Raw genomic sequence first — 20,392 nt, forward strand, 5'->3', positions numbered from 1 at the left:
GTGCAAAGTTGGGGGATGGGTAATAAAAGTGTCATCTATTTTTTTAAACAATAAAAAGAATCAAGTAGAATGTCCCTTTAAGAATAAGTTACTGAAAACTGGACCTCTTTAGTGTAAATCCATCCAGAGCAAGCAAAAGGGTGATAATAATGCCCATACCTCTAGACCATATATGCTAGGTCAGTGGTTGCCAACCGCGGTCCTCAAGGACCCCCAACAGTCCTGGTTTTCATTATAGCTAAACCAGTGCACAGGTGAAGTAATCAGCTGATCTGTAACCAACCTGCTCTCATCCATCAGCTGATTATTTCACCTGTGCACTGGTTCAGCTATAATGAAAACCAAGACTGTTGGGGGTCCTTGAGGACCGCAGTTGGCAACCACTGACCTAGCATATATGGTCTAGAGGTATGGGCATTATTATCACCCTTTTGCTTGCTCTGGATGGATTTACACTAAAGAGGTCCAGTTTTCAGTAACTTATTCTTAAAGGGACATTCTACTTGATTCTTTTTATTGTTTAAAAAAATAGATGACACTTTTATTACCCATCCCCCAACTTTGCACGAGGACCGCGGTTGGCAACCACTGTGCTAGGTGACCTTCTCTATATGCAAAGACAGAAATGAGACAGCCAGACAAGCCTGAGAAACCACAATCTTGGTAATTACAATACCCCGTTCCCATATGCCCGCTCTTTCCAATACTATACTATAATTAATCCAGTTGGATGTTGAGTGAGATAAAAGGGACTATTTTCACAAAATCAAGCTAAAAGGTACTATTTTCCCACTGTCAAGCTAGGCAGATACGTAAAATTAGTATATTTGAGAAAGAGGAGAACTTGTAGCTGGAGGCCTGTAGCAAACCACACAAGTTATACAGGGAGTGCAGAATTATTAGGCAAGTTGTATTTTTGAGGATTAATTTTATTATTGAACAACAACCATGTTCTCAATGAACCCAAAAAACTCATTAATATCAAAGCTGAATATTTTTAGAAGTAGTTTTTAGTTTGTTTTTAGTTTTAGCTATTTTAGGGGGATATCTGTGTGTGCAGGTGACTATTACTGTGCATAATTATTAGGCAACTTAACAAAAAACAAATATATACCCATTTCAATTATTTATTTTTACCAGTGAAACCAATATAACATCTCAACATTCACAAATATACATTTCTGACATTCAAAAACAAAACAAAAACAAATCAGTGACCAATATAGCCACCTTTCTTTGCAAGGACACTCAAAAGCCTGCCATCCCAGACACTGTTCAGAGAGGTGTACTGTTTTCCCTCCTTGTAAATCTCACATTTGATGATGGACCACAGGTTCTCAATGGGGTTCAGATCAGGTGAACAAGGAGGCCATGTCATTAGATTTTCTTCTTTTATACCCTTTCTTGTCAGCCACGCTGTGGAGTACTTGGACGCGTGTGATGGAGCATTGTCCTGCATGAAAATCATGTTTTTCTTGAAGGATGCAGACTTCTTCCTGTACCACTGCTTGAAGAAGGTGTCTTCCAGAAACTGGCAGTAGGACTGGGAGTTGAGCTTGACTCCATCCTCAACTCAAAAAGGCCCCACAAGCTCATCTTTGATGATACCAGCCCAAACCAGTACTCCACCTCGACCTTGCTGGCGTCTGAGTCGGACTGGAGCTCTCTGCCCTTTACCAATCCAGCCACGGGCCCATCGATCTGGCCCATCAAGACTCACTCTCATTTCATCAGTCCATAAAACTTAGAAAAATCAGTCTTGAGATATTTCTTGGCCCAGTCTTGACGTTTCAGCTTGTGTGTCTTGTTCAGTGGTGGTCGTCTTTCAGCCTTTCTTACCTTGGCCATGTCTCTGAGTATTGCACACCTTGTGCTTTTGGGCACTCCAGTGATGTTGCAGCTCTGAAATATGGCCAAACTGGTGGCAAGTGGCATCTTGGCAGCTGCACGCTTGACTTTTCTCAGTTCATGGGCAGTTATTTTGCGCCTTGGTTTTTCCACACGCTTCTTGCGACCCTGTTGACTATTTTGAATGAAACGCTTGATTGTTCGATGATCACGCTTCAGAAGCTTTGCAATTTTAAGAGTGCTGCATCCCTCTGCAAGATATCTCACTATTTTTGACTTTTCTGAGCCTGTCAAGTCCTTCTTTTGACCCATTTTGCCAAAGGAAAGGAAGTTGCCTAATAATTATGCACACCTGATATAGGGTGTTGATGTCATTAGACCACACCCCTTCTCATTACAGAGATGCACATCACCTAATATGCTTAATTAGTAGTAGGCTTTCGAGCCTATACAGCTTGGAGTAAGACAACATGCATAAAGAGGATGATGTGGTCAAAATACTCATTTGCCTAATAATTCTGCACTCCCTGTAGACCTGATTACTTACCGGTCACTAGACTGGGTAGTGCAAGTGGAGGTACCATTTTTGTAGCAGCAGCACTGATAAATGGAGACTCGTTAAAGAGCAGTGCACACTACCTTGGTTTACAAATGGCTTCGCTACTGTCCTGCATTTTGGAAGCTAATGCACTTAAGAAGCATAGAATCAAAATGACAAAAGAGTGGTCTAGGAAATATTAAATATGTATAATTAAAGACCATAGTGATGGTCTGGAAGCAAATAAAGTAGCTATATATACAGACAGTTGGCCTTGTTGTAGAAACTCACTATGAGGAGGCCTACATGAAAGAAATCCAAATAGCAAACCAGTATATAGAGATCTTGAAATATAGAATAAGTTACTGGCTGTTTCCATGAACAGGAAGGTTGATGTGGGCATATAGATGCCCCTGCTAACATTTGAGCAAATAAAATGGCTGATAACCTCTTAAAGAGTAATTGTAAGTTAATGATCCAGTTATCACTGTAGACAGGATCAAAACTGCCACTGAGACCCATAACACCTGTGTTTAGAGGAATTAATGGTGAACTGGTTAGCAGCAACCACCCAGCTGTGGAAAACCATTGGCTCAGGACCAATATAATAGATCGACTATATGTTATATGTACGTGCTACTTAAAGAAAAAGGGATGTGCGTTGTAACTGTGTATTAATATATACCTATTCACAAATCATCATAGCATACCTCAGAACAAAAAATTATTAAGCACCTACCCTTAAAGCTCTCCTACAGGTAGTGAACTCATGTGTGATTCTAGAAGAGGTTTAATGAGATCAAGACAAAAATTTCACTGGCAACACATATCAATCTTGGGCAAATGAAGCTGGTGTTTAATAGACTTTGCATACTCCTAAGTACCATTAAGCAGCTGGTGTGGTAGAATGATGCAAAAATCCACTAAAGAAACAAATTAGAAAATGCACATACAGAAATAATAGCTGTACTAGTTCTTAACATTAAGATAGTATGCTAAGACACATTATTTGGTAGTTTACATAGGAAATAGTATGTTTACCAATGTTAGAAGAGGTGACTGACTTACTACATTGTACCATTTTAGGGATCATAACCATTTGGACACGTATTCATTCTACTACAGAACTACACATGAAAGGGAGAATGAATTGCTAAAATACCACATAGTACTTACATGTTAGTACATATGTAAGATAAAAATTATACGTATAGGACCCAAAAACCCAAAGGCCAATCATAGTCTCAATGGTACATTACTGATTGTAACTAAAGAGAAACGGGACTTGGGAATTATTATTTCAGATGTTTTAAATTTTAGAACACAATGCAGCAGTGCAGCCAGTAAGGCCAGTTGAATACTTGGTTGCATTGGGAGAGGTATTAGTATCAGAAATAGCAAGGTTCTTATGCCACTTTACAGTTCATTAGTTAGGCATCATCTGGAATAATGAGTACATTTCTGGAAACCATATCCCCAGAAGGATATAATCTAAAAACTGTCCAAAGGTGGGCTACTAAAATGGTACACGGTCTAAAATATAAAACGTACAAAGAAAGACTCTATGACCTAAAAATGTATAGTTTAGAGGAGAGAAGCGAAAGAGGTGACATCATAGAAACCTTCAAATATATGAAGCTACTTAACCCCTTAATGACCAAGGACGTACGCCACACGTCCTAAAAAAAAGACAGTTAATGACCGAGGACGTGTGGCGTACGTCCTTGGTCTGGAAAGCAGCTGGAAGCGATCCTGCTCGCTTCCAGCTGCTTTCCGGTTATTGCAGTGATGCCTCGATATGGAGGCATCCTGCAATAACCCCCCTTGGCCATCCGATGCAGAGAGAGCCACTCTGTGGCCCTCTCTGCACCGGACATCGGTGGCCGGTATCGTTGGTGGGTGGGAGCAAGTCTGGGAGGCGGGTGGGCGGCCATCGATGTGCCGAGTGGAGGGAAGGGGGGCGGGATCGGGGGCGGGGGGGACGGGAGCGCGCACGGGGCGGGAGCGGGAGGGAACCGCTACACTACAGAAAAATAAAATTGTTAAAAGTTAAAAATAAAATGTTTTCAAATAAAGAAATAAACATCTAAGGGATCAGGAAGGGGTGGGGGGTTGGTCTTGGGGGGGGGGGAAGCTACACTACAGAAAAGGGCATTTTTTTTTAAAAAAAAAGGCACATTTGTTGCTAAACTGGGTACTGGCAGACAGCTGCCAGTACCCAAGATGGCGCCCATTAAGGCAGAGGGGGAGGGTTAGAGAGCTGTTTGGTGGGGGATCAGTGAGGTTGGGGACTAAGGGGGGATCCTACACAGCAGCATATGTAAATATGCCAAAAAAAAACCCAAAAAAAGCCCAAATATAGCTTTTATTTTAGTCCTGGCAGAGTTTCTGCCAGTACTTAAGATGGCAGGGACAATTGTGGGGTGGGGGAGGGAAGAGAGCTGTTTGGGAGGGATCAGGGGGTCTCATGTTTCAGATGGGAGGCTGAGCTCTACATTAAAGCTAAAATTAACCCTGTAAGCTACATAATTAACCCCTTCACTGCTAGCCATAATACATGTGTGAAATGCAGCGGCATTTGGCGGCCTTCTTATTACCAAAAAGCAACCCCAAAGCCATATATGTCTGCTATTTCTGAACAAAGGGGATCCCAGAGAAGCATTTACAACCATTTGTGCCATAATTGCACAAGCTGTTTGTAAATGATTTCAGTGAGAAACCTAAAATTGTGAAAAATTTAACGTTTTTTTTAATTTGATCGCATTTGGCGGTGAAATGGTGGCATGAAATATACCAAAATTGGCCTAGATCAATACTTGGGGTTGTCTACTACACTACACTAAAGCTAAAAGTATCCCTAAAAGCTCCCTACATGTTCCATAATTAACCCCTTCACTGCTGGGCATAATACACGTGTAGTGCGCAGTGGCATTTAGCAGCCTTCTAATTACTAAAAAGCAACGCCAAAGCCATATATGTCTGCTATTTCTGAACAAAGGGGATCCCGGAGAAGCATTTACAACCATTTAAGCCATAATTGCACAAGCTGTTTGTAAATAATTTCAGTGAGAAACCAAAAGTTTGCGAAAATATTAGTAAAAAAGTGAACGATTTTTTGTATTTAATCGCATTTGGCGGTGAAATGGTGGCATGAAATATACCAAAATGGGCCTAGATGAATACTTTGGGATGTCTACTAAAAAAAAATATATACATGTCAATGGATATTCAGAGATTCCTGAAAGATATTAGTGTTCTAATGTAACTAGCGCTAATTTTGAAAAATAATGGTTTGGAAATAGCAAAGTGCTATTTGTATTTATGGCCCTATAACTTACAAAAAAAGCAAAGAACATGTAAACATCGGGTATTTCTAAACTCAGGACAAAATTTAGAAACTATTTAGCACAGTGTTTTTTGGTGGTTGTAGATGTGTAACAGATTTTGGGGGTCAAAGTTAGAAAAAGTGTGTTTTTTTTCAATTTTTTCCTCATATTTTATAATTTTTTTTATAGTAAATTATAAGATATGATGAAAATAATGGTATCTTTAGAAAGTCCATTTAATGACGAGAAAAACGGTATATAATATGTGTGGGTATAGTAAATGAGTAAGAGGAAAATTACAGCTAAACACAAACACCGCAGAAATGTAAAAATAGCCCTGGTCCCAAACGGACAGAAAATGGAAAAGTGCTGTGGTCATTAAGGGGTTAATAAAGTGGTAGCTGAAAGCATTTTCCACAAAAAATAAATGGCAAAACAAGGGGTCACAATCTTAAGTTAGAGGGTAGCAGAATCATGAGAAATGTGAGGAAGCATTTTTTTTTTTTTACAGAAAGGATGGTGGATTCATGGAATAAACTTCCAATTCAGGTGGTAAACACAAAGACTGTAAAATAATTCAAAAATGACTGGGACATGCATTAGGCTATCCTAAGAAAAAAGTAACATGTAATATGGGTAGACTTGATGGGCCATTTTGCTTCTTATCTACCATCCAATTCTATGTTTCTATGTTAGTATATTTAGAAGAACAACCTAGATATGTTCCTTTTAATATGCTTCACTTTCCCAATCCCCAGATCCATGGGCTGGCAAGTTATCCTCATGAATTTCTGGAATGCATCAACTTTGGTTAAATGGTCTTGGTAGACTGAAAAATAAGGAAACCATGCTGCTGGAATTCCTTGCAAGCATTTACTTTTAATAGATCACAATGGGTTCCTGAAACACTGGGGCAAATAATCAATAGGGATAAAACTATTTAGGATGAACAATACAGAGTGCCTACTGCAAATTGGTTGAGCTTATCATTTGTGTGGTGTTAAGACACTGAGTAAAGCTGACTACAAAAAACTTGAACTGATTGCAACATTAGATGTTGATAACCAAGATACATAAAGTGCAGCAACCTTAGTCTTTAAGCCAGAAAATACTGCAATATATATCAATGCATTTCATGATGTCAATACGAACATTTGTAATGGAACATGATTAGGCTGATACTTTGGTATTTAATGAAATGCGTTTAATATCATGAACGCTACTGAGACAAAGTAAGACATAGTTGTATTGAGCTTTCTCTAAGGGCAAGTATCCAAATCTTTTTAAATCTAGTGCCTGTAGCTTATTTCTTGCTTCTGATGAAGATGATGTTATCCCTTCAAAATATGCAAGATTTTTACCATGAATATCCTGGTAGAGATTTTTCTTGTGTACACATAGTATTGTTACTTATGATACTTTGCTGTGCAATTAAACTGGGTTTTCACTGGCTTATTATAGCTGCTGTTGGACAGACCTACCCATAGATTATCAGTTGTACACTTTTTTTAAAACTACTTCAAAATGTAAGGCTATGGGGACGATTCATCATGTGTCTGGCGGACATGATCCGCTGTAGCGATCATGTCCGCCAGACATTGATAAATGCCGACAGCATACGCTGTCTGCATTTATCATTGCACAGGAATTCTTTATGAAATGCTTGTGCAATGCCGCTCCCTGGAGATTCATGGCCAATCGGCCGCTAGCAGGGGGTGTCAATCAACCCGATCGTATGCGATCGGGTGGATTGCTGTCTGCCGCTTTAGAGATGGCGGACAAGTTAAGGAGCAGCGGTCTTAAGACCACTGCTTTTTAACATATGTTTCCGGTGAGCCTGAAGGTTCGCACGGAAACAGCTGCAAATGGCAGCATTCAGGGCATAATAAATCGGCCCCTATTAGTTAACTGACATGGACAATTCTAACTCCTTCTTTCAAGTGCACTGTGACTCAATTGAGTTGACTTATCTGTCTATGTCATGCTTTTCATTTATGTTGTGGTCATATCATACTATGTAAGTATGCTTCTATCAAAAAGTATAGTCCACACACATGCCAATAAAGATTACATTGTATTATATATCTTACTATCTATTATATATCTTTGTATCTTGGACCACAACATTCTGTAAGAAATAACAACACAAAAGGGTTTAAAAGGGTTGTGGAATATTGGGCTGGATATACAGATACATGTTGATATTTCTATCACCATACATCTTTTTGACCATTTGATATCGATTCATATACTCACTTTTTCATACACACTGGGTGATTTACCTTTGTAGCATAACAATTTCAGTTTTCTACAATTTCTCTAGGTAAACATGTATTTTCTAAATTTTGTCCTGTTTCTTAAAAGTATTGTAATCATCGTACTTTTTTATCTTTTGTACCCATCGACAGTGCTGCAGAATTTGTTGGCGCTTTATAAATAAAGTATACAATAATAATTTTCTACCAATGGGCATGCTTGTTATATTACTAATGTATTAAAAAGGCAATTTAATCAGGAGGGGGTCACTGAAGATACAATTAAAGGTACAGTATACTGTAAAATTGTTTTCCCTTAATGTGTTTCCAATTACATTTTTTTTTACCAAATCCAGAGTATAAATTGTATGAAACAGCTGATTTTGTGTTTTGAAGCCACAGCCTAATAAAATGGGTTGAGCTTGTAGGTATAATCAGATCTCATTACTTTATCACATTGCGTACATATTATATCTTTATTATATATCTTTCCGTAAAACAAAGACCAGAGAACAATCGAAAATTAACATTTTACTACCTTATCTCTTCTATACCCTACTGGGTGTGTAATTTATTCAGCTGGATGTGTTTACACAGCTTATCTATAGCTTGGACCTAAGTCCATAAACTTTCAGAATAGGAGGAGATTTGACAAGCTAAATCAACTATTTCAAATGCTAATAAAAGGTTAAAAGAAATACTTGTAAACAATGTAATACACTCCAGCAGGTAAAGTGGATCATTGGGAACAAATTAAAGGGGAGAATTTTTTTTCAGTATACTGTCCTTTTAATTGTAACAAAACATCTGTTTAACTAACGACTGACATTTTTAAAATTCTAGTGGTCTGCTTCCAATCAGAATGTCCTCTCATTGAATTGTATCAATTGTTAGCCCTGTTATACAGCATTAAAATATATGGGGGGAGGGTTTAAATAGTAGGCGTGTAGAGACTTAGGAACCATAGAAAAGAGAGGGAAAGTGATCAGCAGATATGAAGAAACACTAGAGTAATCATATAACATTATTTGGCTGTCAACTGTGCTGTCAAATGCTAGAATGATGAATTCGCAGCATCAGATCTTAGATCTCCAATTTCACAATGTCTATTATGACATCGGTATGAAGGTTATAACACAGTCTTTTCTGAGTTTTTAAACATTGCATGTATACATAATAAAGTACTGCAATTATGTTAATCCATTTGACAGTGTCTCCTAAATAGCTGACATTAATCATAATCGTAGTAAAAATGGTAAGATAGCTCCTGCTAATGTCCCTTTTCACTGTCTGTAGTAATATAGTAATAGAGTAGCTAAAAACAGCAGGTTATCATATGTGACACTTGGAGTGATTTATTTAATTGTACGGAAAACAGGGAGGACACAGCTTTCGTGGTTATGTGGCTAAAAGAGGGACTGCAGATGCAATCAGATGTTCACTCTTTATGTTTCATTATTATTAACAAATATTACTATAATTATATTAATTATTATCTTTTTTATTATTATTGAAAATTTGTTCTTCACTAATTTTCAAGCCTAAATATTAAAAAAAAGTTGGCACACCTAGTCACTTTATATTATTACTTGGACATAACACTGACAATGAATTGCCCCCAATTTAATTTTATTATTATTATTATTATTATTATTATTATTACAAGTTTGTGTTAGAAGGCAAAACCATGTAATATCATTTTAGGTTTAAATATCTTCAAATAAGAAAGCAAAAACTAAATTTGTACAAACAAAACAAAAAAAAACCCAAAATCTAATTTACAAAAAAAACTATAATAAATTGTATCTAATTTCCCTTATCAAATCATTGTTGTACTGAGTCTCGTATAACTATCCTTCAGTATGATAGTTATATAGAATTATCTCATTAATGTCCACATATTACATCATGTAAAGATCTGTTTTTAATATTCTAAACATTTCTCTAAGATAAACAGTTTTATACATTATATAAGCATTTCATTTTGTAAAACAGCAAATGTCAAACTTGCATGCTTTTTTTGTGATATGCAGCACACAATTCTCATGCTATTAATGTGAATGTTAAAATAATGTTTTAAACTTTTCAGTACTATAAGACATGCAGTAGACTGCATAATGAACATATACATTAACAATGCGGTTTACAGCACACCTTGCAATGCTGAAATGTCTAAAATTAAAAATTTGTGAATGTTGCAGTTACAGTTTGATCGTACGAAAAAAACATAGCCGTGAGATTAATGAAATGTTAAAAATTTTGGACAAGCAGAACATACAATCATTGACATCTCACAAGATAGCAAATGATGCAGATACTGAGAGTTGCCAATACAAGAATCCATTCATTCGTTCTCTCATTCATACTTGTCATTAAAATATAGCAAACTCCAGCATGTTCTCATATTGCAGTATGGCTAACTGGAGTCCTAGACAGACACCCCCCCCCAAAAAAAAAATTGTGTATTATTTCTAGTTGAAGACGTGGTGATTAAATTCTGCCTGCTATCCAAGGGGATATATAAGCAAAAAAAATACAACAAAAAAAGAAAGAGAGAAAGAAAGATGGTACAGGAGTATTATTTTGATGGTCAGGAGCAATGTATGTATACAGCCCGCTCCATCTCATATTGCATTCAAAATACTCCAAATACATAGTTGCCAACTCTCATGGTTGTAAATTTGACTCCCTGTTAAATAAAGAAAAGCAAATAACAAATCTGTGGGGGCAGATTTAAATAAATAAATAAAATACAGATTTAAAAACAAACATCACGACTATGACAAGGGGACACAGCATTGTCATTTTTTAAAAAAAAAAGGAGAGTGAGATGGACAGACATTTCAAAATGATAGATATTTAATTAACATTTAAATTACTTGCCTTCGAAAGTGAATATAACAAATGTAATTAAATATCAGTGTATTAATGGATAAACATCATATAATATTAATAATAATAATAATAATAATAATAATAATAATAATTATTATAATGTAAACTAATATTTGCTTGTCTTTACTGTGTAAATTGGACTGTAATCTAATGGAATTTTGTCATAATGCAATGTTGTCTTATTAATATATAGCAATTAAATATATGTATTTTGAATAACTATAGCATAACCTAGTACATTATGGAATAATCATATATAATCAATGTTTACTTTTATCATAATAGTTCTTTAACATCCAAAGACCCAACATTAATTTTTACAAAACAAACTATTTTTTTCAGATTTTTTTATTTTAATGTTTTATTGTCACAATATGTTTAATGAAGTTATCCATTTTGAAGCTATGACAAAAATATACAAATAAAATACAACATAAAAAAAGGAAATGATTATAAAATGTGCTAAATTATATGGTTGCAAGCACAATGTATTTTTTACTACATGGACGTTTATGAAAGAAAGAAAAATGGCAATGTTAATATACACAATACATCTTGATATGGATACTTTCTTTAGACCATCTTTCGATGTCAACAACACACCCAAAGAGAGTAGGCAATTATGCGAACATTACATGCATCCTAAAATCAGTATGGAAACTTCAAACCTAAAAATTTAGAAAAATAACATGAAAAGTTTCACTACAAATCTAAACATGAGAAAGATTTAGGCGGAAAAAAAAGCACATTGCATATGTCAGATAATCTAGTTAGATTATCTGAGCTGTGCTAGCTTTTGGGAAGCACTTACCCTTAAGTCCGGCTAGAAGTTTGCAGGGTAAGAAAGAAAAATCAGAATACCATAAAGACTAGCAACGTGGCTCAGGAAAGCAGACAGGAGTCCTAGCCTAGCATATTAAGGATTAGGGGTTCAAGCAAAGATTTAAAAATAAACCCATATAAGTAATATCACTAGTATAAGTTATTATATTTTTAACAGCAGTGCAATTTTTTACAGTTCTCTTTTTTTCAGTTGAAGTGCCTGGTTATTATATATATATATATATTTAGATAAAATAGGCATTCAAATTCAAAAGTATCAAACATAAATAAGTAAACTATTTACTGAGCATTTTCAATTACAAAAACAAATCTAAATTTTTTTAACGATAATTCTGGGCATGTATTTGATTGAATGTTCTACTGACACAGACAAGACACACAAAGGGGTGTTTGCAAACGTGGTCACTTTTATGAAGCTTAAAAAATCTATGTAATAGTTTGGTAGCTTTTTCCCCCTCACAAAAAAAACAACTTTTTTTATATATATATATAGATATTAAATCATTTGATTCTTGCTATGTTTTTTTTAAGGGAATGAAACACAGAAAACAGAGAGAAAGCAGGGAGGCTTAAACCAATACTATAGAAGCTAAATAAAAGTGATTTGTGGAGTCACACATATGAATGAATAGCAGGATCTATTTTTTTTTTATTTTTTTTTTTTTAAATGCAAAATGGAGTCTACTGTTTTTTTCAGAGCTGTCTTAAAATGTCACAGGAAAATTAAAAAGAATTGAATATGCATGAAAGCTGAGATACGTGTACAATGAAATGTAGTTGTCATGAAACAAACTTGTCTAGATAGTAAGTTAAATTCTATTTTTTTTTAGGTATAAAACTTATAGACAGCTATGAAAACAAAAGTAGAGGATAACTTTTCTGCAATATAAAACACGTTGAAAATGCTAAGGTTTCCTAAATCTAGGCAGGGATAAGCTTATCTAAGTATCTACGTTTCTATAAACACATATTGTCTAAAATATACTACACAGAAATAGGAAGAGTATTTAATAAAGTAGTCTAAGCACAAACAGGAACCTATAAATATCCTTACCTTTCTGAAAGAAAAAAAAAAATCATATCCGAACATGCAATACTGAATTATAGCTGCAATAATGATCAAATATGAACTGCAAATTGCAAGTATTGACTATTATTAGAAACTTATTTTTTTATTCATACAGGGATCACTTGTCTTCTTTTATACTTTTTTTTTAATCTTTTTAATTTTTCCCCTTATTTAAATATAATACAATTAAATATGTCATCAGTTGGAAGGACTAAAAGGGAGATACAATTTGTCCTAACACGTTGATTAATAAGGTGCAAAACAGGAAATGAGATGGTATAATGGAAATAAATGTATTTATGTGCAAAAACAAATTTGTCGTTATACTGGACTGTTCTATGTAACTTTTTTGTGTGATTATTTTTTAGATCTTGTAAAATGAATTACTAGAGGCATCTCTTATTTTATTAAAATAAATAATTAATATATACACAAATACACATTTTCGATAGATAGATACATCGACACATATTTATAATTACTATATATATATATATATATATATATATATATATATTTTTTTTTTTTTTAAATAAGATAAGAGATATAGAGGCCTAAGTAGATAAATAAATATAACTGTGTTAGCACAGTAAGATGATATAAACTGATCTGAATTAAATGGGAAGTTTATTTTAAGGTTATGAATAAAGCTGAATAAAAGCACAGTCACCTACCAGGCTTAATTGGAATTAAGGTTAGAAGTGCAGGCCAGTGTTTTGAGAGAGGGCGTGAGAATGCGTAGGGAGTTAAATGGTGTGTGGCCCTCAAGATCAGGAACATTTTCTTTTGTTAAAGGTCTGCAAACAAATCTCAAACCTAAAATATTGTTCAATATTAACGCTGTGGTATTTGGGAGAAAACTATAAATAATGTACATAATAAACATTCCACTCTGTATGTGCACATTGACAAAATAATTTTGTTTTAATTTTTTATAAAAAATATTTTTCATTTAAAAATTAAAACATTTGCAACTTAATGAATTTTCTAGCACTTTAATTTTCAGAAGACTCCATTTTCACTTGGAGCAATTTTTCTAGATGCTCTACAATTTGTAAAGGATTGTTATTAAGGGCAAAAAAAATAAATAAAAAATATATATATATATATATATATATATATATATAGTTATGTGTGTGTGTGTGTGTGTGTTAACAACAAACCTATTGTATTTAAAGTTTTAAATATTTATTGAGTTATTTTGCATGTTTTTATAAAAAAATATATATGTTAAATACAAGATTCTCCATGTGAATTGATGATTCATTTAAATAGCTGCCATGATTTTGCTTAATTCTATACATTTATGTAAATTATCAAGTTAGATATCTACAGTATATTATACATAAATACAAATATATGTTCATGTATTATACAGTGATGTCAAGCTATTTTAAACATTTTCTTGCAGATGTCAGTATATCTACTGGATTCAGTTCAGTAAGGACATCACAGTTAGGGGAACCCTTGATGCCTTTTTAAATATCTTAATGGTTAAATGAAGGTGTGAGAAACTATTTGCTTAGCACTTAAAATCTGTAGCAAACATGCCTAGTAGTTAATAACAATGTGTTATGTAAAGGCACTAGCCACCTGGGTTTTGCACCTTTTCAATTACTACTAGGTTAAAGAGATAAATCAACTCTACAGTGAAAACAAAACAATATTGGAATAAATGAGTAAATTAACCTCACATGTAAATCATTAAAAATGTTTTAGTGAAATCTAAATGGGTTTTAATGAAGATATTAGTGACCACATTTTTTCTCTGAATTTATCAAGTATTGCATATTCAGATACATAGCAAATACACCAACTTTTTAAAAATATCTTTTTAAATAAAGGTGTTTTTTTTAAGAACAAAACAAATATTTTCTACGTTCTGCAGCTGCTTGCAAATAAAATTGTATCAACTGAAAACAATAATTAATTGACAAATTGGATATTAAAACATTGTTAAATGCATAAAAATACAATGCCCTATGTACTGAACTATTGAGGCTGTTATTTCTGAAATGCAGGCAATTTTGCAAATATATATATATATATACTTACAATATATACACGCCTGTATTTAACTGTTATAGTTTGATCTGGTATAATTAACTAAATCCCCATAGACTTAAATTTGCAGATAAATCATAATATAAAGTTTTCTAAATTATTGAGATTGACCCTTTAAGGCTTTGTTAAAGCTTGCCTTTGTAATTATGGCAGATTAAAGGGATTTAAAAATGAAAATATCACAGGCGTAAGTTTGCTGTAGCATAATTACATCATTAAATTTGCCCCATATTTTTCTAAAAAAATCATTACTTTTTAATGCCTAAATTCACAAAAAAGAGGCACCTTTCTAGTGCTCATGGAATCATTCTTGTACCAACTCAAAACAGGTAGGCACTTTGGTGACATAAAACATAATTCTGCCCTGGTGTAAGCTTGTGAGTTAAATTGATATAAATTGGCCCAGGGGGCACATGGAAGACACTACTATCAACTTAAATGTTAAAAGAAATGGGGAAAGCCTGCCAGGTGCCAGATAACCCCGAAATTTGAAATTTCAGAATCTGCCCATTGGATGTGAATTGGACACCCACAGGATATTTAAATAATCAGATAGGTTACCTGTTTCAAATAATGTAGATTGCTGTGTGATTTTTTTTTTTAATTATTATTTTTGTTATAAAGTTTTTTCTGCATATACCTTATACAAGCCTTTTTTCTAAAATAAATAAAAAAAAAAAGTTAATATAATATTAAGCTGAGTGTTTTGTTTACAAAGAGTTTGCTCGGAATATACTTACAAAATTGAGATATTGGTGCATCAAGTTGAGGTACATTTCCTCCTTTAGCATTAAGCTTTTGAACCTGGGTTGGTGGCACAGGCTTATGGGACTGGCCAGTAGCACGATACATTGCTTGTACCCACAAAATTCGGTCTTGTTCATCATCACTGGCAAATATCACAGTATCTCCTTCCTTGACTGCATTGAAAAATGATCTGCCGCCTTCCAAACCTGGGAAAAGATTGATGTGTTATAGACTATTATTTGTAAGTGTAATATTTGGGGTATAATACAGATAGATAACTATTTTTTAATTTAAAAATGGATGTTGTACATTAAAGGAACACTAAACACAAAAATATTATTGTTTAAAAAGATAGATAATTCCTTTATTTACCATTCCCCAGTTTTGCATAACCAACACTGTTATAGAAATATACTTTTTACCTCTGTAATTACCTTGTATGTAAGTCTCTACTGACTGCCTCCTTATCTCAGATCTTTTGACAGACTTGCATTTCAGGCAATTAATGGTGACTCTTAAATAACTCCACGCGCATGAGCACAATGTTATTTATATGAAACACATGAACTAACGTCCTCTAGCTGTGAAAACCTGTCAAATGCATTCAGATAAAAGGCAGCCTTCAATGGCTTAGACATTAGCATATGAGCCTACCTAGGTTTAGCTAACTAAGAATACCAAGGGAACAAAGCAAAATTTATGATAAAAGTAAATTAGAAAGTTGTTTAAAATTGCATGCCCTATCTGAATCATGAATGTTTAATTTGGACTTAACTATCCCTTTAATATATAACATTTAATTTATGGAAGTACAACGTTACTTAGATAATAAACAGGTTTATTTCTGCTATATTACAAATGGCATTATATGAAGACTTTATCTGCTTGGCTAACAAACCACACGAAGAAATAAATAATTGTTCATATCATTATTATTATTTCATACCTCCAAGCTGTTTCCTATTTTTGTTATATAAGCATATAAAATCATGCTGGTAAGTTCACCCATTTATTATTGCCAATGGTCCATTTACTTATTGAAGTGTATTACATTTTTACAAATAACTTCTTTACTTTTATTTTGTTTTTAGAATAGTTGTTTTTGTCTGTCCAGACAGCCACCTATACTAACAATTTTAATACTGCATTTAATACTGCAGTATTGGCTACATAAAAGCTTTATAAACAAGGTAGCAGAATAAATCAACCTCTCAGTGATGTAGAAGAGAGCACAGGCCATTTTAAAGGATATCCTGCAGCAGCTTTGACTACAATAATAATATATTATTATTCTAACTCTCTTCCTCATGACACATATTATGCTTTTGTATTTTTCATCAACTAACTTGATTTTTGTATGTAATTGAAAAATAGGGTACAACCTAACTTTCACCAAAAATAGAATCAAATCAATACCTCAAACTTTCAGATAGATTTTAGTTACTATTAAGCTGGAAGAGGAGTGCAATTATTTGCACGAATTGCAAAAGATCTGTAGACAAAATATATATTTTTTTAAAGTCCAGAGAATAGCATCTAGTGAGCTTGTAACATCTTAAGAGTTTTCTTCCTTCTAGAATGAGTGTGGTGGCAATGTTTGTTGCAAGTTTGTTGGCATGTTAGCTTACCTTTATAAGTGGCTGCAGATTAATTGAACTTCCACTTGCCTGCCCCCCCCCCCGTTCTTTTTCTGTATTTCAGGTATGATTATTGTGGGACTGAGTTTGTCCTTTGGTTCTTTTAGGGTTGCCTTAGAAGCTTCTGGCTGGGGCATGTCAAGTTGGACTGGCTTTTGTAAGCCTATGATTGTTAACATTTAACAAAATTGATATTTAGTGCTCCACTTGTAATCCGGCCCTTAAAGGCATAGTATAGTCAAAATTAAACTTTCATGGTTCAGATAGAACATGCAATTTTAAACAACTTTCTAATTTACTCCTATTATCACTTTTTCTTTGTTCTCTTGGTATCTTTACTTGAATGTAAGCTTAGGAGCCAGCCTATTTTTGGTTCAGCACCTGTGTAGTGCTTGCTGATTGGGTGGCTACATTTAGACACCAATCAGAAAGTGCTACCCAGGTTCTGAACCAAAATTGGGCTGACTCCTATGCTTACATTCTTGCTTTTCAAACAAAGATACCAAGAGAATGAAGACAATTTGATTATAGGAGTAAATTAGAAAGTTGCTTAAAATTGCCTGCTATATCTGAATCATGAAAGTTTAATTTGACTTTCCTATCCCTTTAATGTGCAGTGTTAAATTAGTATGCTAATTTCTAGTTGTTTTATGTCCCTTTAATCTCTTGGGTAACAGAAATGACAATACATTATGCACCAGTCTATGACAGCCCAGTAGATTAAATGCATTGTAGGCAATATGGGACAGTTAATGTGCATAGGAATACATTTTAGGACTTCTATACCTATTATAAATTGTCAGTTTACATCTATCTGATATTTTTCCAACTTTTATTCTGTTTCCCTCAGTATGTGCTCCTTCTTCCTCACTTATCAATAGATCCTGTTTTATTGTTACCTATGTCTTTGCATTTATTTTGTGTTTTTCTTAAAATCAAGAATTTAAAAAAAATATTTAGAAAACCTATTCTTTGTGTGCTACTGAGCACAATATAACGCACCCAACTTTTTCAATTACACTCCACTTTTTATCTTGCCCTGTATGGGAAATTGTTTTTTTTTTTTTTTAAGTCTTTATTTATAATCCAACAGTGCAAATCATATACCATTCATTTTCTCTTGCAACACGCAGGATGCAAAGAAAGAGTAGAGACAAAAAAAACACACAAAGAAACAGGGCGATGGATAAATTGACATCAAGTCCTCATAGCAAGGATTTTAACAGTCTAATATTCGATCACATCCTTAACAATAAAATAGCATATCAATCATAATTATCCTAACATAATCATAAATGTAATAACATAGAAATCAAAATTATTCTAATGCGACAGTTATTACTAATTTGTCTTAATTTCTCATACACATATCATCAACAAGAAAAAGAAATACATAATCAACCATTCGTTACTAAAGTACTCAAGAATAATATGCAGATCAAAATTGACTCTCATATAACAATGATGCACACTTCACAATCATTTTTAATGTCTGAGAAAGGCCTACACTTGTTGGGGTTTTATGTTTGATCTAAGAGACACCCCACAAACAAAACAAAAAATAAAATCCTAATCGCCTACCCCCATCCCCAAGAATCCAATCCTAAACTAAAAATATATGGTTAATTAGTCCGATATCAACTTAATATTAACCAAAAATCCATCATTTAGCACACACAAGTTGTATAATCTTGACCTACCATCAGTACCCAACTCCTATCTCCCTAGGCCCAATCAACCATTCTGATGGATATTAAATAACTAATACCAACTTGGCAAAAGAGCTAGAACTTAAAAATGGGGTTAGAATATGTCTTTGAATCGAAGGAGAGTAAGATTTAGTTATCGGATGCCAGTCTAATAGAAAGCTTTTTATCCTAGTTTCAACCGAAAATTTCATATGATAAGATACAAAAAGAATCTGAAATTGAATTTCTATTAAAAAAAAAGTGAAAAAAAGGGGCTGAATGGTCTCTCTAGCTTTTAGCTATTAGATGTCTTTCCGTTAAAATAATAGTGTTTAAAACTTTAACAATCATATTTGGCCTAAGCTCATAACTAGTTAAATAAAAATATCTTCTGCTGTAAACATGGGACATGACCAAAACAAATGGAGTATATCAGCCTTAATAAATGAACAACGTGGGCAGCCAAATGATTGTGATGGATAGAATCTCAACATTTTATCTGGAGATAAATAATAATTGTTAATTAGTTTTAAGTGCGATTCTTTCCATGTCATGGAGATCTGAAATTTATCTAGGGCCAAGAAAATTTGTTTAATCCTCTCCTCCTCTACGGAGAGGGAAAAAACCCTCCAAAAATTACATAATTTATTTACATATAAATTATGTTTGGCCAACATAATATCATAAATAATTGATATTGATGTATAACCAGCCGCAAATATATGAGTGACACTCTTGATAACGGACCAACTGGCTAGTGCTTCATAATCCCACTTCTGGGAGAAAACAAAATGCCGCAATTGGAAATAGGCATATAAATTAGACCTGGGAAGATTAAACTTTTGAAGAAAAGATTCTGAGGTCAAAATTTGAGTTGGAGAAAAAATTTGATGAACATAAATCAGGCCTTGATCAATCCAGTGCCTGAATACTTCTTGATATATGCCAGGCATAAACTCAGGGTTACCCACTATCGGTAAAAACTAATGCTGGAGACACCTCCAATGTACCACAAATGTTATGCCAGGCTCTAGTAATTTTTTTTATAGAAATCAGCTTTGAGGCGTTAGATGGTAACTTTTTCCCTGAGCAATGTAAAATCGCTTTTAACGAGAAAGGTGCCACCAAAAAAGATTCAAGCTCAGAGGAAACAAATCGATTCAGCTCTGTAATCCAGTCAAAAGCGATTTTAACCAATGATGCCCAATTATGTAATCTCAAATCAGGTAATGCCAGACCAGCTATTAATTTCTTTTGCGTTAATCTTTTTAATGAAATCTGCGGCTTCTTATTACCCTAAATAAATGTAGACTTCCAATAATATAAATCTTGAATATCTCTATTTGATAATAGAAATAGAAGATTTTGTAAAAGTATCCAGGGAAAAATAATATTTTTTATCAAATTAACACAAGCCGAGATAGAAATGGGGAGAGAGGACCAAGATTCCAAGTCAGATTTAACTTTCTTTAACAATGGATC

General features: G+C 33.9%; 1 protein-coding gene across 7 annotated transcripts in view; it reads right to left on the bottom strand.

Moving 5' to 3' along the window:
* The window catches only part of CADPS (calcium dependent secretion activator), a 943,138-nt gene that overhangs the window by 346,285 nt on the left and 576,461 nt on the right, over positions 1–20,392 (bottom strand). For all 7 annotated transcript variants that reach the window (XM_053720994.1, XM_053720992.1, XM_053720993.1 and 4 more), the window contains exon 11: positions 15,579–15,791. In XM_053720994.1, coding sequence (XP_053576969.1) covers positions 15,579–15,791 — 213 coding nt within the window. The remainder of the gene's footprint in view (positions 1–15,578; positions 15,792–20,392) is intronic.

The sequence above is a fragment of the Bombina bombina genome, chromosome 7 (genome assembly GCF_027579735.1).
Source record: "Bombina bombina isolate aBomBom1 chromosome 7, aBomBom1.pri, whole genome shotgun sequence".
Classification (NCBI taxonomy): Eukaryota; Metazoa; Chordata; class Amphibia; order Anura; family Bombinatoridae; genus Bombina; species Bombina bombina.